This window comes from Eublepharis macularius, chromosome 2 (genome assembly GCF_028583425.1).
Source record: "Eublepharis macularius isolate TG4126 chromosome 2, MPM_Emac_v1.0, whole genome shotgun sequence".
Lineage (NCBI taxonomy): Eukaryota > Metazoa > Chordata > Lepidosauria > Squamata > Eublepharidae > Eublepharis > Eublepharis macularius.
The window spans coordinates 130,170,857-130,190,470 of NC_072791.1; the positions used below are offsets into that span (position 1 = coordinate 130,170,857).

Sequence of the window (19,614 nt, forward strand, 5' to 3'; positions counted from 1 at the left end):
AAACAGGTTTACTGATGTCCAGAAATAAAAATCCCAGTCCTTCATATTCTGTTTCAACAGATACACTTCTTCTCTTTATTGTGATGGGAAGATGATTACCTGCTGCTGTTACCACCAACACTGTATTTGAAAGGAAATACATAAAAACTGAGGGTCTCAAGTGTCTCTGGCTCTTGTCTTAAAAATCTAGCATCTGGCCTACAGTTTTGTTTGTAAATCAATAACACTATACAAAACATTCAGAAGTCTGAAGGTAACAAAATGCCTGTTTGTGTTTGTTTGTTTGTTTTACCTCAGACGCTCCAATCAGGCTGGGCACTGCAACAGGAACAGTAAGTGGCTCTTTCAAAAAGAGTTCACTTGATCTCTTCTCATCCCGGCTTTGTCCCTCGCACAGCATCCCATTCCTTCCAAGTTGACCATAATCTCCTCTACCCCAGGTAAAGGTCTTCCCGGTCTCTAAATACAAAAACCCCACACAATACTACAACATTAGTTATTCCATCAAAATAGCAAATTTTACAGTAAGAGACAAAAACTATGTAAGTCTTCAAAGACCAGCAATTGTAACATGGGAAGAATCATGAGAATCTCAGATTTCTATAATTTTACAAGTACTTTCTACCCCTTCAAACTTTAGAAGTTATTGTCATTTTAATTATGTAATTAAATTCAATCAAAGGTTCAACTTGAAGGACCATCTCCTCCCATACTGTTCAGTCTGCCAGCTAAAACGTTTTTCCAAGCCATACTCTCTGTGCTTAGTTCTCTGTGCTAAGTTCCTCATTCATTTAACAAGGGTTGATAAAACTCTTTGGTCCACCATGATTGCCATAAACAGAAAAATTCCAGCATATTCTGGTGAATTTCTGTGGACAACCTATTTATTGTTGTTGAGGACTGAAAAAATTTTCTGCATTTTTACTGTGTGCACACACACAACTACATGCTTGCAGGCATGTCTAGATTCTTGTGTGCTTCTCACTATTCTCCTGTTCTACTAGTTTATCAATAAAGATTTTAATTTTATTCTGTCTTCTGTCCACTGGTATCTGGGGATCGCCCCACTCTGATTCAAGGCACTGCCCAGATCTGAGACCTTGGTATACATAGTCAGGATCCCATCATTTGCCCAGTTCTATGTGCTTGACATGCTAAGAAGGGGAGCACTCAAATAGTCACAGGGCAGACATGTGTAGACTATTTGGTTAACAGAATACCTTTGGTGGAAAGGTGGCTAATAATTGTTTTAATAAAAAACCCACCTGCTAATAAAAGGAAGAAATTATATAAATATTTTACATATAGACACATAAGTAAAAATAATGTTCAAACACTGTCCTAATTGCTATAATATGTTCATTATTATTTCAGTTTAAGTGCAATCCTATGCACACTTACTTAGGAGGAATAAACAGATTTAGGATTATACTGTACTACTTTGATTCAAAGCTTATATTTGAAAGTCAAATATCATTCTCTCAGACTGGCAAATATAGAACGTTGGAATGCTTTCCAAATTTACAGTATAGTGATAAGTCCCAGGCTTCTTACTTCCACTCGCTTAAAACGTATATTTTAGGGCCAGTTTTTTCAGTATCAAAGTATTTATAGCTTTTGGCAAATACAGATAAGTAAATTTACACTTTGTAAATTTTGTAATGTAGGGCCAAAGCAACGTTTTGGATCCTATATCCAATATAAGTATGTGATGCCATTTTAAAAGTTTCCTATTAAAAGCAACAAAAATATAAACCAGGATAATGCCATTCCATAAACCTGACCTGAATTACATTTTATCTATTGTTAGCAGTCTGCTGTGAAAAGTTTTGCAGGATGCTTAATGGAAGGCTTTTATGGAAAATACCTGTGCAAAGCCAACTCCATCTGTTTCAGCACAGCTTAATCTACTAAAACAACACTATGACTAAAATCACATAGAAGTTGCTGAAACACTGAAGACTAACAGCCTCAGACGTGATGGATTTCCTAACCCCAATAGTATCTCCATCCCAGAAATATCATTTGCTACAACTCAATCAATCTGTCTCCAACACTTACAATAAGGCACATGCTTAATTTTGTTTTTCTACCCTGGATGAGATGAGAATAATCTAGCAGTAGAAAAGTGGACAAACAGAGTCCCTAAACTTCTGCAGAAGTAGAAACATGACCAAAAAAAGTTCTTCCTCAGAGAAAGATAAGTTCAATTGGTTTTCTTAGGCACCTAGGTACTACCCTACTAGTAAGGCTAGGTAGTTCTGTTGAAGCTATAGGCTATTTGTGGAACGAATCCATTTCTAGAATGAGGAAATTGCCTGTGCAAGACACAATCACTGTTAAACAGCTTCTCCTACAAGAAAAGTCTGTACAGGTCCCTAGTTTTCAAGCTTAAGGAAACACAGAGTCTAGAGCTCATTTTAGAGCCTATGGAAGTGATGATAGCAAAGGAATTTTACTTTTATTTCATCACTATTTTCATAGTATTATCAAATGATTTCTTGCCTGGTAATAGAGGAACTTTTATATGATGAATTAATATTGAGAGCCAGTTTGGATTTTTTTAAGGACCTCTCACCTAAAAAAAAACCTATGTGAGCACTACTGAAGCCGAACAACTTACTCAGAAGGCAAAGTTTGTCTGGTAGGCAAATTCCTTCTCACTCATCTAGCAGATTAAACTGCAGGTTGCTTTGGCCCTACATTGAGGGGAGAATGTTCTCTTCAATTGTCAATAATTTCTCTTGTTTTCAAGTACTAGCCTTGGGGGAAAAACAATCTTCCAAAGAAGTTTTATACCCATAACAAAAGTATAGCTCAAGATATTTAAATATGTGTATACTACAAGATTTGATTTGTCCTGTCACTTAGGCCTGTTGGTACCAGGTTTCCTGGAGTTTGCAGTTCTGAAGAATTATTTGTATTAACCGTTGCTCTTTTATTCTGTAAACAAATAACAATTATTCTGTAAACAACCAGTACTGAGGGTATTTAAAGCCCTCCAATGTAATTGGTCTTTTCACATTTCTACCAATGTGTCATGGAGTTATTAAATAAACAATAAACCCATATTTCTTTGAAGATCACTGACTTTGGTGTCTTGATTTGTGTAAAGTATTGGCTGAAAGGGGTGATCAAATTAAAACACGGAGTACTACAAATTAAATTCCCTTTCAGTGTAGTGGTTAAGGGTGGTAGGACTCTAATCTGGAGAGCTGGGTTTGATTCCCCACTCCTCCACTTAAAGCCAGCTGGGTGACCTTGGGTGAGTCACAGCTCTTCCAGAGCTCTCTCAGCCCCACCCACCTCACAGGGTGATTGTTGTGGGAATAATAACAACATACTTTGTAAACCACTCTGAGTGGGTGTTAAGTTGTTCTGAAGGGCAATATATAAATCAAATGTTATCGTTGTTGTTGTAGATTGCTTGGCAACTCACTGTGACCAGTCTCCTATATCCTTTGCAGATAAAAATCAACAATTGTTCTGATCTACAGTATTTTTATTAGAACTGTACTAATTAACATGCCTGAGACTCCCAAGTCAGATTTTTATGGCTACTTTTCAATTGGTGCTACCTAAGGATGTGGACTAGATCCCTGGAAAAGTGGGGCCTACCACTAAGCCAGTTTAGCTGAAAAAATCTGCTATATGGGATGGAACTGATATAATATGGCAAGGCAGTTTCATTAGGAGAGGGGGCTTTTATAGTCTTTAAGGGAGTAGTTGGTGGTGGAGAGTGCCCTCAAGTCATAGTTGACTTATGGTGACCCCTGGTGGGATTTTAATGGCAAGAAACTAACAGGTGGTTTGTCATTGCCTGCCTCTGTAACCCTGGTCTTCATTGGAGGTCTCCCATCCAATTACTAACCAAGTCTGACCCTGCTTAGCTTCTAGTTATGAGACCTATTTTAAAAAGGATATCTCAGGAACTTATGGATATTAACAGCTATCAGGCAATCTCAAATTTACTTTACTTAAGCAAGCTCATAGTGGTAGCTCAATTCCAGTATTTCTGGATGAGAGATTTCTAATTTCACTTCTGGTCGAGCTTTGGTACAGAAACTTATTAGGACACATTGGTAAATTATCTTTGTCTGGCGGCAGATAAGTGACCCTCCTGGTTCTTTTGGACCTTTCAGCAACATTTGATATTATGCCTCATCAGAACAGGTCTAGGGGACACTATTTTACAGTGGCTCTGGTCTTTTCTGGAAGACAAATTCTAAACGGTGAAGATAGAGGACCACTGCTCTTCCTGTCTGTGGATTTTGAGCGGCACCTTCTTGGGTGCTGAGTTACATAAGCCTTCATTGCATTAAGAAAAAAATCACTGCAACATATTTTACATGGATTCACCCTTGAAGAGTATTCAAAGGTCACCACACTAGTACCACTTGTGGCAAAAATCCTAGTAGGGGGACCCAGTGTGGAGAACATGTAACCCAGTACTGTATGAGCCCCACTGGGCTAAGTTTGCTTCTGGGTACAATCCAAAGAGTCAAAAGGGGCTTCCACCAACAGATCTTTTGTTCGGTCCCTATTCCACAGGCTCTTCCTCAGGATATTCACCACACCTCAGATGCTGGATTAAGACATTCTCATTTCAGAAGGGTATTTGTAAATAAGTGAACATAAGATTTTGAGCTGTAATGTGAGTGATTTATGGTTTCATTACTACTACTTGATTTTTTTTACTGCTTTATGTTTGGGGGCCTTGGGAACTACACCTTTAGCAGAAAATCTTGATAAAAGTATCACTAAACAAAAAATATATATACATTGAAAATTATTGAGTTCTATGCGACATAGTCCTAGAACTGGAAAGGGGCCTCACAGGCCACCTAATATAACTTCCTGCCCAATGTAGGAAATTAAAAACTAGAGAATTCCCAATAAATGGTTATTCAGCCTCTGCTTGAAGATCTCTAACAAGGGAAAACCCACCAACTCCACAAGTAATTGGTTCAAGAGCTAAACAGAAAGTTTCTCCTAATATTTAACTGAAATCTGTGTTCTGTAACTTATGCCCATTAGAGCTGGTCTTGCTCTCCAGAGCAGCAGAGACTAGACTGTGTATTATTTCATGTGACAGCATTTCAGATAGGACATATCTCTGATCAATGTTCATTTCTACTGGCTAAACACATCCAGTTGATTATTTTCAAGATCCATGACTGTCTTTGCTGCCCTCCTCTGAATCTGATCAACTTGTCTACAGTTTTTAAAATGCAGCATAGAATCAGACGTAATACTGCACAGAAAGTCTGAATAGCATGGAGCAAAATGAGATTATTACTTCTTGTGACTTGAATACTACGCTTTTATTAATACAGCCTAAAATTGCAGTCACCTACTTTGCAGCCACATCATACTGACAACTCATGGTACACTCATAACAAACCGCAATCCTGAGAGCCTTTTCACATGAGTTACTGTCAAGCCAGATATCCTCCACATCCTATACCTATACATTGTCTTAACAGAGATCTTGCCATTTGTCTGTTGCATGTTATTTTAATTTCAGTACAGTTTTCTAGCCTATTAAGGTCCTTTGGAATTGTATTTATGTCTACTAAGCTATTACTACCAGTTTTGTTTCACCTGTAAATATGACAGTTTGATATACTATTGTCATTTGTTTCCTCAAAACAACAGCAGGCTACCGTTAAATGCCCCAGTGCAATTTCTCAGAAGCTCAAAACAACAAACAGTGAATCCTGTGAAGAATCCTCACTAGTTCAAAATAATTTAGCCTGCAACAGACTTTCCAATTTATTTCTGCTACAGAAATATTTGGAAGTTGAAAAAATTCAAATAAAGCACTTTTCTGTGCACTTGCAGAAGCAAGTTCAAATTCCCTAATGTTTATGGAGCCAGTGCACAGGGCTATGCCATATTGTCTCCCAGAGCTGACTGGTGAAGCCTTTGTACTGCTTCAACAGGATTTTTTTTTAAATGTAGACTGGGATTGTAAATGCATTTTTAAAAATATCAGTCTTCAGGGAAAGGAACTAATAAAATATTAGTTGCACTGAGAATTTAGTTTTCCAGTTGAACAGCAATTTGATTTGATGTTACATGACAAATAGCTCCTGAATTTATTCAGAAGAACCACGAAGGAAAATAAACTTCCTTAATTAATGCTGCCTTTGTTATCAGTCATACCAGTTAAAGAAGGCACTTGTTCTGAACCAAGGGTGACTCACCTTCTGTAAGGTTTAAGATGATCATTCTCTCTCCTCTTCTTCACCACCCTTCTGCTATATTTAGAAATGCCTTCAGACAGTTAAATTAGTCCTATACGATCCTTATGTAAACTAATTTACATCTGGAGCACGGTAGGACCTAGTCCTATTGTAATGAGAAATACCCAAATATTTGCAGCAACTTGCAGGTCTGATTTTGCATTTCTGCAGGCCTTTGATCAGGCAGCTTACAATAACATTGAGAGAATCTTCATATTCATGAATATGCTTTATGTTTGGGGGCCTTGGGAACTACACCTTTAGCAGAAAATCTTGATAAAAGTATCAAACCTGTTTTATAAATTCATATAATCTTCCTTGTCATTTTAACAAGCCATTAGCTTCTCTAATGTGTCACTGACTACAGCAAAGTTCTTCCCCCTAAAATACATCCATCTTTTTCAAGGTCTCCAGATTTTATAGTGACAATATAAACATGCATAAAGGACTAGAACTAATCCCCATGAAAACAACATCATTACCATCCCACACAAGTGATCATCCTTATGCCAACCTATAACTGTACCAGGAGCCAAGCTCTGGTGTCAAAACTGCAATCATGAGGAAGGGTAACAAGAGCCGTTTGACACAAAACAGCTTAGCCTAATACTTTTAATGTGCCACCCAGACAATGCTCTTAATTAAGTATTTTTATATGTAATGTCCAGTTTCTGATGTCCTACCTGTTTGTGCCACCATGTGTGTCCATCCATTCCAAACTCTTCTCACCTTTTCGCCCAAAAAATAGTGAGTGTCTATCTTCTGAGGTTTCAAAAGAAAATCATCTTTGCTCACTAGTTGCTTGTGTTTGTTGCTCCCCCAAACATATAACTCTCCTTCAGCTTAAAAAAAGATGAGGAAAACAAATAGAAAGTGCTTAATGTCTAGGATTTTTTTAAAAAATTGTTCCAAGCAACTTCCTTCATTTTCATATTTGTTTAAATTGGTTTCAATAGGAAACCCATTACAGTTTTCTATTCAGTGTAGATCTTTCCTATGACTGTATTCCTCTCCTTCCACCAAATTTTGATAGGAGAGAGTATCTCAGTTTTGTAGGAAATTATAGTTCACACATATTGATCAGGTATCATGACGCATTTGGAACCCCCAATAAAGCAGATAGCAGTACCAAGCGGCATTCATCACCCCTCAAAAGGCAAGTAAAGATAATGGTAATACAGTCACAAAAGTTTGCATTTTGCAACCCAAGAAAGGAAACTAGCACTATAGAGTGGGACAGAAGCAACCCTAGGAAGAAGGTTGTGATTCTCTTGGGGTTCTTTTCTGGACATACACCTTTTCTGATCAAAATACTTGTCTTTAAGACAAGTACGGCTACAGTGCATAAGAAAAGCCAGGCAGAATTCTACAATTAACAGAGAAGAGCATTTAGCCCAAGAAACGTGTCTGGCTAGCATACTTGGCCTCAATCCATCCCTCAAGATTAAGCTCATGGAACAGAAAGCAGGAAAAGCTGCACCAAAAAAACCCTGCAGCAGCATGCAAGTGTACCAAGCCTGAACTTGCTCCCCATCACTAGCAGCAGAAAAATAAGAGGTAAACGGAAAACTTTACTGCACGTTGTTCTTATTTCCAACATGCAGCAACAACAGCATGCCCACCATTCAGGCTCTAGGAAAACCCATGTGTAATGTTTTGCCATGTAAACATTTTTTGTGTTAGTTTTATTTCTTCTAATTATTAAGGGGGGGGGGTTGAATGTATGTTTTCAAAGGGAATAAAGAGGGAGGCGGGATGGGTGTGTGAACTCTGTTATGTCTGGATGGTAGTAGTAACCTAGGAGGTGGAAAGAACTGCAATTTAGACAGAGTTGTTCTGAGGGAGAGAAAGAAATAGCTGTGAAGTGCTGGTAGTATGAAAGAAGTCTCTGTTCTTTTTGTGGATGGTATTAGTCTAAGAACAACTGAGGGAAAGAAGTTTGTAACTAAGTCTGTTTAGTAAATTAGAAGTAGTCCTGTACCTATCTTGCAACTAGGAACTAGTAGTGTTAATTAAATGATTATGCTTTTAAACCACCCTGAAACCATTATGCATTTATATATATACTTCTAAATAAACTATTTCTGTTTAAGTAAAACATCTGTTTTATCTAGTATAAAGGATTCCTTTTTACCTCACAGCCACATTCATGCGCTGATCATTCTTTCAACCAAATATAACTACACCTTCCTATACTACAGGTTAAACTGAGAAAGAACTAGGGTGATAGGCTTTGGTGGCAGTGAAAAACTTTGGGGAACACTAAGGAAGTCAGGCAGGCAGCGTTACTACAGGTCTCATAAAGAGAGTAAAACACCACAGCATGAATTGATATGGCAACAGCAACAGGAGAAGCAGGCATTCATACCCAGGGGTACTTTAGATTTGAGGGGAAGTCCCTTGCTGTAGAGAACCTCCTTGAGAGTGAGAAGGATTTTAACAATGAGATTCTACTTCAATTTCTTCTCACACATCCCTATACACACAGTTGCAACCCTTCAAACTAAAAAAAAACCAGTCACTTTCCATCAGTGGGGTGGGGGGGGGGAGATAGTGACTCTTCCTTCTGCCTGGAGGAAAAATTCCTGGTTAGCAGATTACCTTTATTTAAGAGGGAAGGAAGGGACAGGGAAACTGCACACATCTTGAGGATTTATCATAACCATGCTGCTAGAAGCCCAGACAGCCAGCAGCAACCAGGATCATCAAGTGACCATACACAGGAGGAACCTACCTGTAAGTGATGCAGCATGGTATGACCCAGAAGTTACATTCTTCACTTGGATATTTTCAAGGCCTACAGAGATAATTACATCATATTTCACTAGCACAAGAGGGGCTTCTACAATACAGATCACCACCATACAACACTATATTAACAGAGAGCTAACAAAAGCCACAATTGCAAAATATGTAGAAAAGGAAGCTGCTTCAGTTGTGCTGGGTTACTACCTTTCTCACTGATTTAACATGCCATAGATCACCTGCATTTGCTCTATTAAAAAAGTAGCAAATGAATTTTCAACCTAGCAGAATACATTGCCACAGGGACAGAAATCAGGGATGATCTAATGAAACTGCTACTATGCAAATTTCGAACAACAACGAATTCAAAATTCACGTAGCTTACTCTTTTGCAGACCAAAGAAGGGAGGAAAGGGAAGGAGAGAAAGACCTACATGTTATCCTGAATGTTTTGCGATTACTGGGGTGAAATGAATTGGTACATCCAACACCTGCAATGCATTTGTGCAATACTTTATTTTTTTTAAACAAAAAGCCTTGTTAGCATTTATTTACTTAGTCAGTGCCTCTTATTAGCCATGCTGGCATTCTGATGATTTTGATAGTACCTTTCCTATTGGGTGATATACATTCTATGCTTCAATTATTGTGATTCCGAGCATCATGCAGAAACTTCCTTACATTCAATGTCCTTCTAAACATATATGCATGTCCCAGATATGAATCTCCTAGTAAGTAAAATTCCCATTCCCACATTCCCAGTGTGGCCATATGATCCAGGCTTTGGCTGTTTGAGCAAGTAACCTTTAAAAGCTGTCATTATTTGATGTCATCTCATGCCTGGTCACAGAATTTACAAGTAACATTATTTGTCAAAGGGGATTAATGAATCACATTCCTCATATTTACTGCATATGAGTAATAAACTGAACCAATGTTTAGAGCTAGCTCTAAAACATGCTATTTGTATTTTAGCTGCTGTAAGAAATTCTGTATTCTTGAATATTTCAAAACATAATGTACTACATGTTTAACTTCAAATTATACTTTAGAAAACTGACCTGTTACTTGGCTAGGTTCTTTTGCTTTCAAGAAGGATGGAATCATTTCTTCTTGACATGTCCGCTTTGCATGAGACACCATACCAGTTCCCCACTGGAACACTGAACCATTTTCTTGTAAGCACATATGTACAAAAGGAAATTGAAAATGAATGTCAAAACCTATTCACTTGCTAAAAGACTAGGAATGTATCAGTATTTGTATTAATACCATCTTTAACCTGGAAGACATTAACACAAATTATAACTACAGCTCCCTGATTAGTGGATGCTTGGCAGCGGACCTAAGATTGCCTCTGTTAATGTGTAAAATGACCATTCATCTGTGCCCTGACTAAGATGGCCCAGGTAAGGCCAATCTCATCAAATCTCAGAAGCAAAGTAGGGTCAGTCTTAGTACTTGGAGGGGAGACCACCAAGAAAGACTGAGGATACTATGCCAAGGCAGGCAATAGCAAATCAACTCTGCTAGTCTCTTGCCTTGAAAACGCAGCAGCGGTTGCCAAAAGTTCACTGTGACTTGATGGCATTTACACACAGACATGTGAAAATAACTTAACTGAAGTAAGTTAACAGAGCACTTGCATTATATACAAAGAAAGCTCTGGCAATTACAGAGCATTCAGATTCTCTCTATGACCAGGCCGTCCTTGTTATTTTGTAGGAAAAACAGTACTGCCGCAATCCTATGCAGACTTTTATCTCATTAAAGTGAATTGCACCATAACTGGCCACAGACACCACAAGCTCTCCTAACATACTCTGCTTTTTAAGACTGGCTCTATAAAGTACACGAGCTGGTATAGAGTTTCAAAGGATTACTGAATTGTTAGAATACCCACTATTTTCCTTTGGGAAAGGGGACAAAGCCTGTAAGGACCTCTGCATACAATTAAATGATTAAGCTTAACAGTACATGCGCGCTAACTCAAATCCAGTGCAGATGATTATCATATTCCCACACATGATGAAACAGCTTGCTGCAAAGTATGGAACTTAACTGGTATTTTAAAAACCAAAAATAGAAGATGAGGGATAAATATTTTGAAAAGGTAAAATAAATTCCCAAAATGGTGGTCCTTTACTTTAGGGAAGAAGGTATAATCGCGTTTAAAGGGCTGAGCACTTGTATACTAGGCTGGTAAAGCAGGGAGCTTTAAGGGCCTTTCTGCATGCTCATTTACAGCAGGTTTTCTGGATATTTGGCCCATCCGCTTTGGGCTTCTGTAATTACATATTTGAGGGAGTCAAACTGAAGTGGGTGTCTAGTTTTTATTTCTGCACTTAGAAAAATGCTCTGTTTCTGCTGTGGGCTTTCTGGGGGAAGATGATGTCAGCAGTTACATCAGAGTGGGGTTTTGGTTTTTTGAACATATGTTACAACATTGTAACATTTGGACATTACAGGGGGTTGTAGTTAACCTCTACCTCACCTTGTACTTGTCATCAATGACTGGACTGTGTTATTTGAGCTCCAAATGTTTTTTAAAATTGTGCATCGATTGGCTGAGGCATTCTGGATGTGAGATTTTAATTTTTTTAAAAAAAACAATGTTGCAACGTTTTTGCTTTACAAAATTAAAAATTCAGGCAAGAGGGAGAGATTGGACTAAAAAATACAAGAAATTCAACAACTCCTCCACAACACGTCACCCTAAATAGCTTGTGTTGATGAGAAAACTTTACTTCATACTGTTAAGGTTAGTGTGCACATAAAACACATAACAACGACATTTTATTTTTTTTATCTAACAATGACTGCTGGAGCAAATAAGCCTGTTATCTGACCCAATAGAGATGTCTTTATGTTATTACTAGTTTCTCACCTTAAAAATATTTTTTAATTGTGTAACTTACCCGTAGCAGCAAGTACATGCCTGAGTCCAGCTGCAACATTCACCACTACAATGTCCTTTAAAGACTATTGAAGGAAAGGAAAAGAGACACATTTACATATAATCTAACTAATCTTAAGGAAATGTACACTGTGGAACATAATTATATTTGAAATGAACTATACTAGGACTGTGAAAACTGATTGATATGCAAAAAGCAGACATAACCCAAAAAAGTCAAAACCATTGAGAGTAATGCAGTCTGGGGGAAGGAGCCATCTCATTTTTATACCAGAACAATGACTCTGCCTTTCTTAATAGCTAATTAAAATGTGCAGGGTGGTAGCACAGGTAAGTGTATAGTGCACACATACTCAGGCACCTTACCTCAATCTTCTGTGGGGCAGAGCATCCTCTTAAAATATGAGGAACTCCTAATTGATCAAAAGAATTAGATCCACAGGATAAAACATGGCCATTTCCTGCAAGACAGAGCAGTGCATTGCAACAGTGCTATCAATATACACGCATACACATGTTGCCTCATCTTCTAACACCAATTGGAGCCTTTATTGACCACCTCAAGTAGACGCCCACAGCACTGCAATTCATTTCTCCATTACAAACAGTACAAACAACCCCAACACACATCTAATGTTTGCTCATTTGTGTGCCCTTGACACTAAGGCCACAGGGTGGAGCAGGATGAAGTTGGCTCACAACTAATTTTCTTAACAGTTGTATTACAATACTACAGTTCTCAACTGAACATCCAAAAAAAGAGAGAGAGAGAGAGAGAGAGAGAGATCATTATTTCACTCACACTACACTGAAAAGAATCTTGGACATTATGAAAGCTATGATAAAGTATAGAGCTTTTGCTTCCACATGATATCTCTTTCAGTCTTCATAAAATGGATTCACCTGTAAGTATGATTGTAAAATCCCAACCACAGGCAACTTGTGCTACAGGACAGCCAGACAGAGAAGAGCATAACGTAAAATGTATCACATCTTCTGTATGATTAAGTCCCAACTGCCCATTTTTATTCTGGCCACACAAAAACAGTTCTCCGGTGTCTACAAAAAAGAAATATTATCAGGCAGATATGGAACAGGTAGGAAATATAATACAAATGATAATCCAACAATTGCTATTCATCCAAAAAATCTAGACAGATTTCCATGCTAATAATGTATGGCTCCCTCTTCCTCTACTTGCACTAAGGAATAACAACCCAGAAATTACTGAAGCCAGTAGAATCCACACATTCAAAATGAAGCATATTGACAAAGATACACTTACACACGATTGAATTTTATTGATGACTTGTCTCAAACTGACACATGGCAGCTGAATGTGCACAGGCACTATGGTGCATAAGCATGGACTTCCATACACAGGAACCCTAGCACATGTGAGTGCAGCGACTGTGTGTCGTATTACATGAGTAAGTAAGTTAACTCTCACACAGACATGTATCAGGCCAAATCCACACGCACTCACCATCCGCTTATCTTGCACAGTCATGGCAGTTGGGTTCATTCTGCTACCATGCTGTGCATCATCACGTTCACCCTCCCAGTGCATCTTCGTGGCACAATCAGTTCTCCACACGCCACTGAGTAAAGTGTTATAGTGGACAGATCCCTCCTCCGTTGTCAAAAAAAAGTTAATTTTGCGCTATACCGATATTCCGACTCTTATGGAGGCAGAGTCAGGGAAAAGCCAGAGTATTTATAGGGGGAAACCAGGTTCCATTCAAAGCCAAGAGTGGAAAGTAACTGATGGTAAGATAAAGGACCACCATCTGTTTGTTTTCCCGCGCAAACTGCTGCTCACTGAAGTAGGTTTTGCGGTATACCAACCTTTCTTTATTGTGCAAATGCGCTATGAAAGCCCATTTTTTTAAAAAAAAGGGCCGGGCAAAAACAAATTTCCGCCATTATTACATGGTAAGGAAAGGAGGGACAATTGTGGCGCAGTGATGGCAGGGAACACGCGGAATGGGAAAGTGTGTGACTATCTGCTTGAACAGCGCCGCGGTTGCGAAAAAGGCGTGGAAACAGAAAGGAAGTGTGGATTCGGCCTCAGTCTTAGTAATAATAACAGTTTACTAGGTTAATATTACTGAGACTGAGATACTTGAATCTTTGAAAGGTCCATCATCTTGATAATATCAAAAAAGATAAAATACATAGTTAGAAATAACGGTAACAGTAACACAGTAAATATAATCATGACTGTATCAGCCTTCCTTACACAATACATGCAGATTGATTTCTTGTCACTTATACACTGCCCTCCCATCTTTCCTGAAGACTATGCTACTGAGCAACTGCACAACTTCAGGGCTGACAAAAAGATTTTCTATGCCTTGGCTCAATCATCAACCAAAAGGGAAATTGCAACTAAGAAATCAGAAGGAAATTGAGACTTAGAAGAGCAGCGATAAAGGAACTAGAAAAGATCCTTCAGTGTAAAGAACCATTGCTGGAGACCAAGATTATCAGTGCAATCAGTGGGTTTAGACTGGAGTAACTCTGTTTAGGATTGCACTGTAAATTAATTCATACTATGGTATCCCCCATTTCTATATATGGAGGTGAAAGCTGAACACATATTCGCTCCAACAACACAATCACTGGACCTAACAGTCCCTGATATAACATCTCAGGCTCATTCACTTGCTCATCTATATTAGACAAACAGGTCAGTTCCTTCGCAAAAGCATAAATGGACATAAATTTGATATCAAAAATCACATTCAAAACCCAGTGGAAGTACATTTTAATCTCCCAGGACATCCCATCACTAATCTAAAAGTAGTAGTTCTCAAGCAGAGAAACTTCAAAGGAAAATTACAATGCAAGATTGCTGAAACGGAGTTTATTTACAAATTTGGAACAATGGATGCCCCAGGGCTGAACCAGGTAAAATGGGTTTTTTGTCTCTTTATAGATGCTAATTTTCTGCCCAACTCATGTGCTATCAAGCTAATTATAACATGTATTACAGCTAGCTTCCTGACATTCTAATTTACAATACCCCTCCCACTTGCTGCCTGGATTATTTTTCCACTCCTCATATCTGAAGAAGGGAACTTTGACTCTCGAAAGCTCATACCCTGGAAATCCAGTTGGTCTTTAAGGTGCTACTGGACCCAAATCATGTTAAAGACAAAACATTTGGATAAAGGGATGGGGGGGAGGGGCATGTTATATGTTGCCTAAACAGTTTTAGACTTTATCTGCTGTTTGATAACACAAATTGAAGGGCAATATGGCCAAACAATATTTAAATTTTTAAGAAACCTTAAATCACACACAAGTAGCAGAATGGCACCAAGAGAATTAATGACATAGGCTAGACTTGCAATGCACAGAAAATAAGAAAGCTGATTCGTTACCAGTAATAACTGCAGAATGTCCCCCTCCACCAGCAACATTTCTCAGGGTTTTTTGATTACAAGCAAACTCCTTCAGGACTTGGGGCAGAAGCACATCTTGTTTATGGCCAAGACCAAGCTGTCCATAACTATTTGCTCCCTGTAAGCAAAGGGAGGAAAAGATCAGGCAGACTGTTTGTTTACCCCAGTTAATTCCAGAATTGCGTGTATAAATTTGGCATTGTTTTACAATGAAACAAATAGTATTTTAAATTTTAATTCTAAAACATCAGTGTTTTAGAATTAAAACAGTGCATCACTGAACATATTTTTAAGACAGATATGTATCAGAATACTTGGTTATTGATTAGCTGTAGCTGCAATGAGCACATTACACTTGTGCTAAAATTGCTGTTTTGACTGCTTGGGGAAGGGTGTGATATAAGGTGCTGATTAGTACCTTTATGAGCTGGAACTCATGTATCTGAAGAATTACCTCTCTGGTATGAATATATGCATCATGTTAGATCTTCACAGCATTATATATTGACTGTTCTTTAAACCATAAGAATATAAGAAGAGCCCTTTTGGCTCAGGCCAGTAGTCTATCTAGTTCAGCTCCTGTGTCACACAGTAACCAACCAGTTGCACCAGAAGGCCAACAAACATGCCACAGAGACCAAGGCCATCCTCTGATATTGCCCCCTAGCATTGGTGTTCAGAGGTTTACTGCCTCTGAAGATGCAGGTCCCCTTTAGTCACCATAGCGAGGAGCAATCTGTCTAACCCCTCATTTAAAGCTGCCTATGCTTGTGGCCATCACTACATCCAGTGGCAGTGAATTCCACAACACAATGGCCATTTCCACACACGTTGAATAATGCACTTTCAATGCACTTTAGCAATCCTTTGGAAGTGGATTTTTTGTTCCACACATGGAAAAGCAGTTCCAAATGTTCACTAAAGAGTATTGAAAGTGGATTATCCAACATGTGTGGAAGCAGCCAATTATTCATTCAGTAAAGAAGTACTTCCTTTCATCCATCCCAAATTAACTTTATTGGGTGATCTTAAGTTCTAGAATTTGTAGAGGGGGGGGAGTTCTTTCTACCCACTCTCTGCATACCATGAGTAATTTTATAGAACTCTATCATGTCCCCTCTTTTGTCTTCTCTTTTCTAAAGTGAAAAATCCATCTCTTCAGCCTTTCATCATATGAAAGATACTCCAACCCTCTTAATCATCTTGGTTGCCCTCTTCTACCTTGCTTTATATTACTTTACATCATGGGAAATGAATTGCTGACCTAGGCTTTTGGTGAATTCTGGATCAAAATGAGACCTGCAGAGCTTATATCCTTGTTTGTCTCATAAATCTTACTCTTGATCAGTATGTTCATGTAGTGGGTTTTAGGAATGGGGGGGGGGGGGAGAGAGATGCTGCAGGATTTCTGCTTAGCATTAGGTATTCCTGTTGCTTTTGCAAGCACAGTAGCAAAAATAGAGCAGCATAGATTGGCAACTCCACAGTGATCAGTTGCTTTTTAAGGAACTGTACTGCAGTGCTTAAATGTAGTATCATTAGTATCATAAAAGAGAGAATGATCAGGACAAATCCAGAATTAGCTGGCTCCTCCTACTGTTGACTGTCCTGCTCTGTGCCCCACCAACACCACTGTACTCAAAACATGTTCAGAGGCATTTTATTATTACGTATCACAAATCCTAATAATAATAATAATAATAATAATAATATTTGATTTATATACCGCCCTTCAGGACAACTTAATGTCCACTCAGAGTGGTTTACAAAGTATGCCATTATTATCCCCACAACAAAACACCCTGTGAGGTGGGTGGGGCAGAGAGAGCTGTGACTAGCCCAAGGTCACCCAGCTGGCTTCAAGGAGTGGGGAATCAAACCCAGGTCTCCAGATTAGAGTCCTGCGCTCTTAACCACTACACCAAACTGGCTCTAAGACTTACAGTTTTTAAAGCCATTTATAAACCATATTATTAACTAAAGGTTCGTGAGATAGGCTATATGGCTGAGCCCTGGCTGCTGTCAAATATTACCAAAATATTTCATGCAACCTTCATAGAATTCTGAGTAGCAGCAAACCAATCAGTGGAGATTCCAATAGAATGAACATCAATTTTCATCATTGGCCATCAGGGTGCAGCACAGGATTAAAATCAAAAAGAGTCCAGTAGCACCTTTAAGACTAACCAATTTTATTATAGCATAAGCTTTCGAGAATCAAGTTCTCTTCATCAGATGCCTGATCAAAACTGGGCATCTGATGAAGAGAACTTGATTCTCGAAAGCTTATGCTATAATAAAATTGGTTAGTCTTAAAGGTGCTACTGGACTCTTTTTGATTTTGCTACTACAGACTAACACGGCTAACTCCTCTGGCACAGGATTAAAGTATCCCACATGCCAGAATTGTGGAGCTGGGGATACCGAAACAGGTCTTATTCCCCAGCAGTCTGGTCATGCCCCAATAGAGACATCCTAGAAGTTTTACTCCTAGTGAAAACTGGCTGTCAATGTTTCTGATCTATTCTAGTTCAGATTCGTCCCAATTTCTGAAGAGCTGTTTTCTCTTCTATGAGCAGAGATTTAGTGCCTTTAAAAATAGCATGACAGGTGGAAAGTTAGACTTCCTTAGGGCAAAGAAAAATCACTGCAGAAAAAACGTAACCTGTTGGTTTTCTGCTTATCACATAATTTATAAAGGACACAGCAGGTAGAATCCATTTTAAAAGCCTCAAACATTGGTATTTAAAGGGAGCCTTCAAAGGTATTTAGCAATAGCATTTACCTCCTTTATCTATCTAGATCAATAAATAAAACTACTTGATTTCAATCTCATTCTTTCTCTAAGGAGCATATACCCTTTTCTCCAGTTGAATTTATAGTCTGCAAGATGCGGGGATCCAGTAAGTCTTGCGTTTATGAAAACAGTTTGCAGGAGGAGTAAAGCAGAACCTCGGAAAAGGTAGCTGCTCCAGGAGATTTGTTTGCGCTTTACCGCGTCCCCCCCCCCCGCTTCCGCCCTTAGTGGCGCTGCAGGAACCTACCCACACAAACAACGCCCGTGTCGAGTTTCGTTGTAGATCATCCATAACACAGCAGGACCAAAGGCGCCGCCTCCGGAAGCTCCCGCAGACATGAGAGCGCGCCTCCCTCCCTCCCTTCCTTCTCTGAAGAGGGTGTGGGTGGCGCTGCGAAGAAGGGGAAGCGGCGAACCAGAGGCGTGACGGGGGCGTTTACGCGCGCGTTTTCTGTTGTCGTTCCTTCTTGGTAGCTGAAGGATATCAGAGCAGTAGAAGGTCTTACTTGTGTTATTCCCCAAGTATTTTTATAATATCTGCGATCAAGCCGCAGCGTGCTTTCTTGTCACTGTGGAATCAAGCCGAGTAAAGTAAGGTGGCTGAACGAAGGATATCATTGATCTCCGTGTCTTCCACTGAAGTGCCCAACGGCTGTGATCATTTCTTGTCGTTCGCTGCTCGTTGTTGTAAACTTGTAGCTAAACTTAATTTCTGGAAAGTGTTAGCAATAGATGGCACCTCTAAATGTGTGTAGACTGCACTTGTTTCGCTAGTAAATAATTTTAGCAGGATTGAATCCTGTTGTACTTTAGAGACCACAAGATTTCCAGAGTGTAAGCTTTCAAGAGTCAAAGCTCCCTTCTTCAGATATAAGACTCGGGGAAGAGAGCTTTAACTTAGCAAAGCTTGCAGCTGAAAATCTTGTGGGTCTCTAAGGTGCTTCTGGGCTCAACTGTCTTTTTACTACAGACCAAATGGCTGCTACCTACCTAAATAATCTCAGTTGGTTTAAAAGAGTTTTTGCAGTAAAATGTTGAACCTCTGCTCCATTGGGGTATTTTTTTTTTTAAATAAATTGGCCCGGACTTGAAATCTTTTGTCACCTTCAGGTGCCTAATGAAATGTTGTTGATCCTCCTTATTGTTTGTGTTGTAAGAAGGGGGAAATGGGAGCTGTAACAGGGGTGGTTGAGCAGACTGTTGCTTCCCAGCATTGCAATTCTGGTTTGTAACATTCTGTATTTGGACAGGTACATACTGGTGAACTATGATGTCTATAAATAAAGCCCAACCACAAGATCACATTTTTTCCCATTAATAATTAGTATACATGATAATATATCTGGAGAAATTTCTAGAGAGACATTTGTGTTACAGTTCAGGATTGTTTGCAGATAGATTTAGTTTTGTGTTGTGGGAGCTGGCCTTGTATGGGCTCAAGTGTTCATGAAGATAGGAGACACAAACTTGTTTAAATACTTGCCAATGTATACAAGT

General features: G+C 38.9%; 1 protein-coding gene across 4 annotated transcripts in view; it reads right to left on the reverse strand.

Moving 5' to 3' along the window:
- The window catches only part of SERGEF (secretion regulating guanine nucleotide exchange factor), a 132,706-nt gene extending 114,272 nt beyond the window's left edge, over positions 1-18,434 (reverse strand). For all 4 annotated transcript variants that reach the window (XM_054972866.1, XM_054972865.1, XM_054972864.1 and 1 more), the window contains exons 1-9: positions 18,365-18,434; positions 15,300-15,438; positions 12,814-12,969; positions 12,277-12,371; positions 11,912-11,975; positions 10,055-10,168; positions 8,983-9,045; positions 6,932-7,090; positions 293-459 (exon numbers count right to left, since the gene is read on the reverse strand). In XM_054972866.1, the coding sequence (XP_054828841.1) occupies positions 293-459; positions 6,932-7,090; positions 8,983-9,045; positions 10,055-10,168; positions 11,912-11,975; positions 12,277-12,371; positions 12,814-12,969; positions 15,300-15,438; positions 18,365-18,409 (1,002 nt within the window). In that variant the 5' untranslated portion in view covers positions 18,410-18,434. The remainder of the gene's footprint in view (positions 1-292; positions 460-6,931; positions 7,091-8,982; positions 9,046-10,054; positions 10,169-11,911; positions 11,976-12,276; positions 12,372-12,813; positions 12,970-15,299; positions 15,439-18,364) is intronic.
- Positions 18,435-19,614: the final 1,180 nt, after the last annotated feature.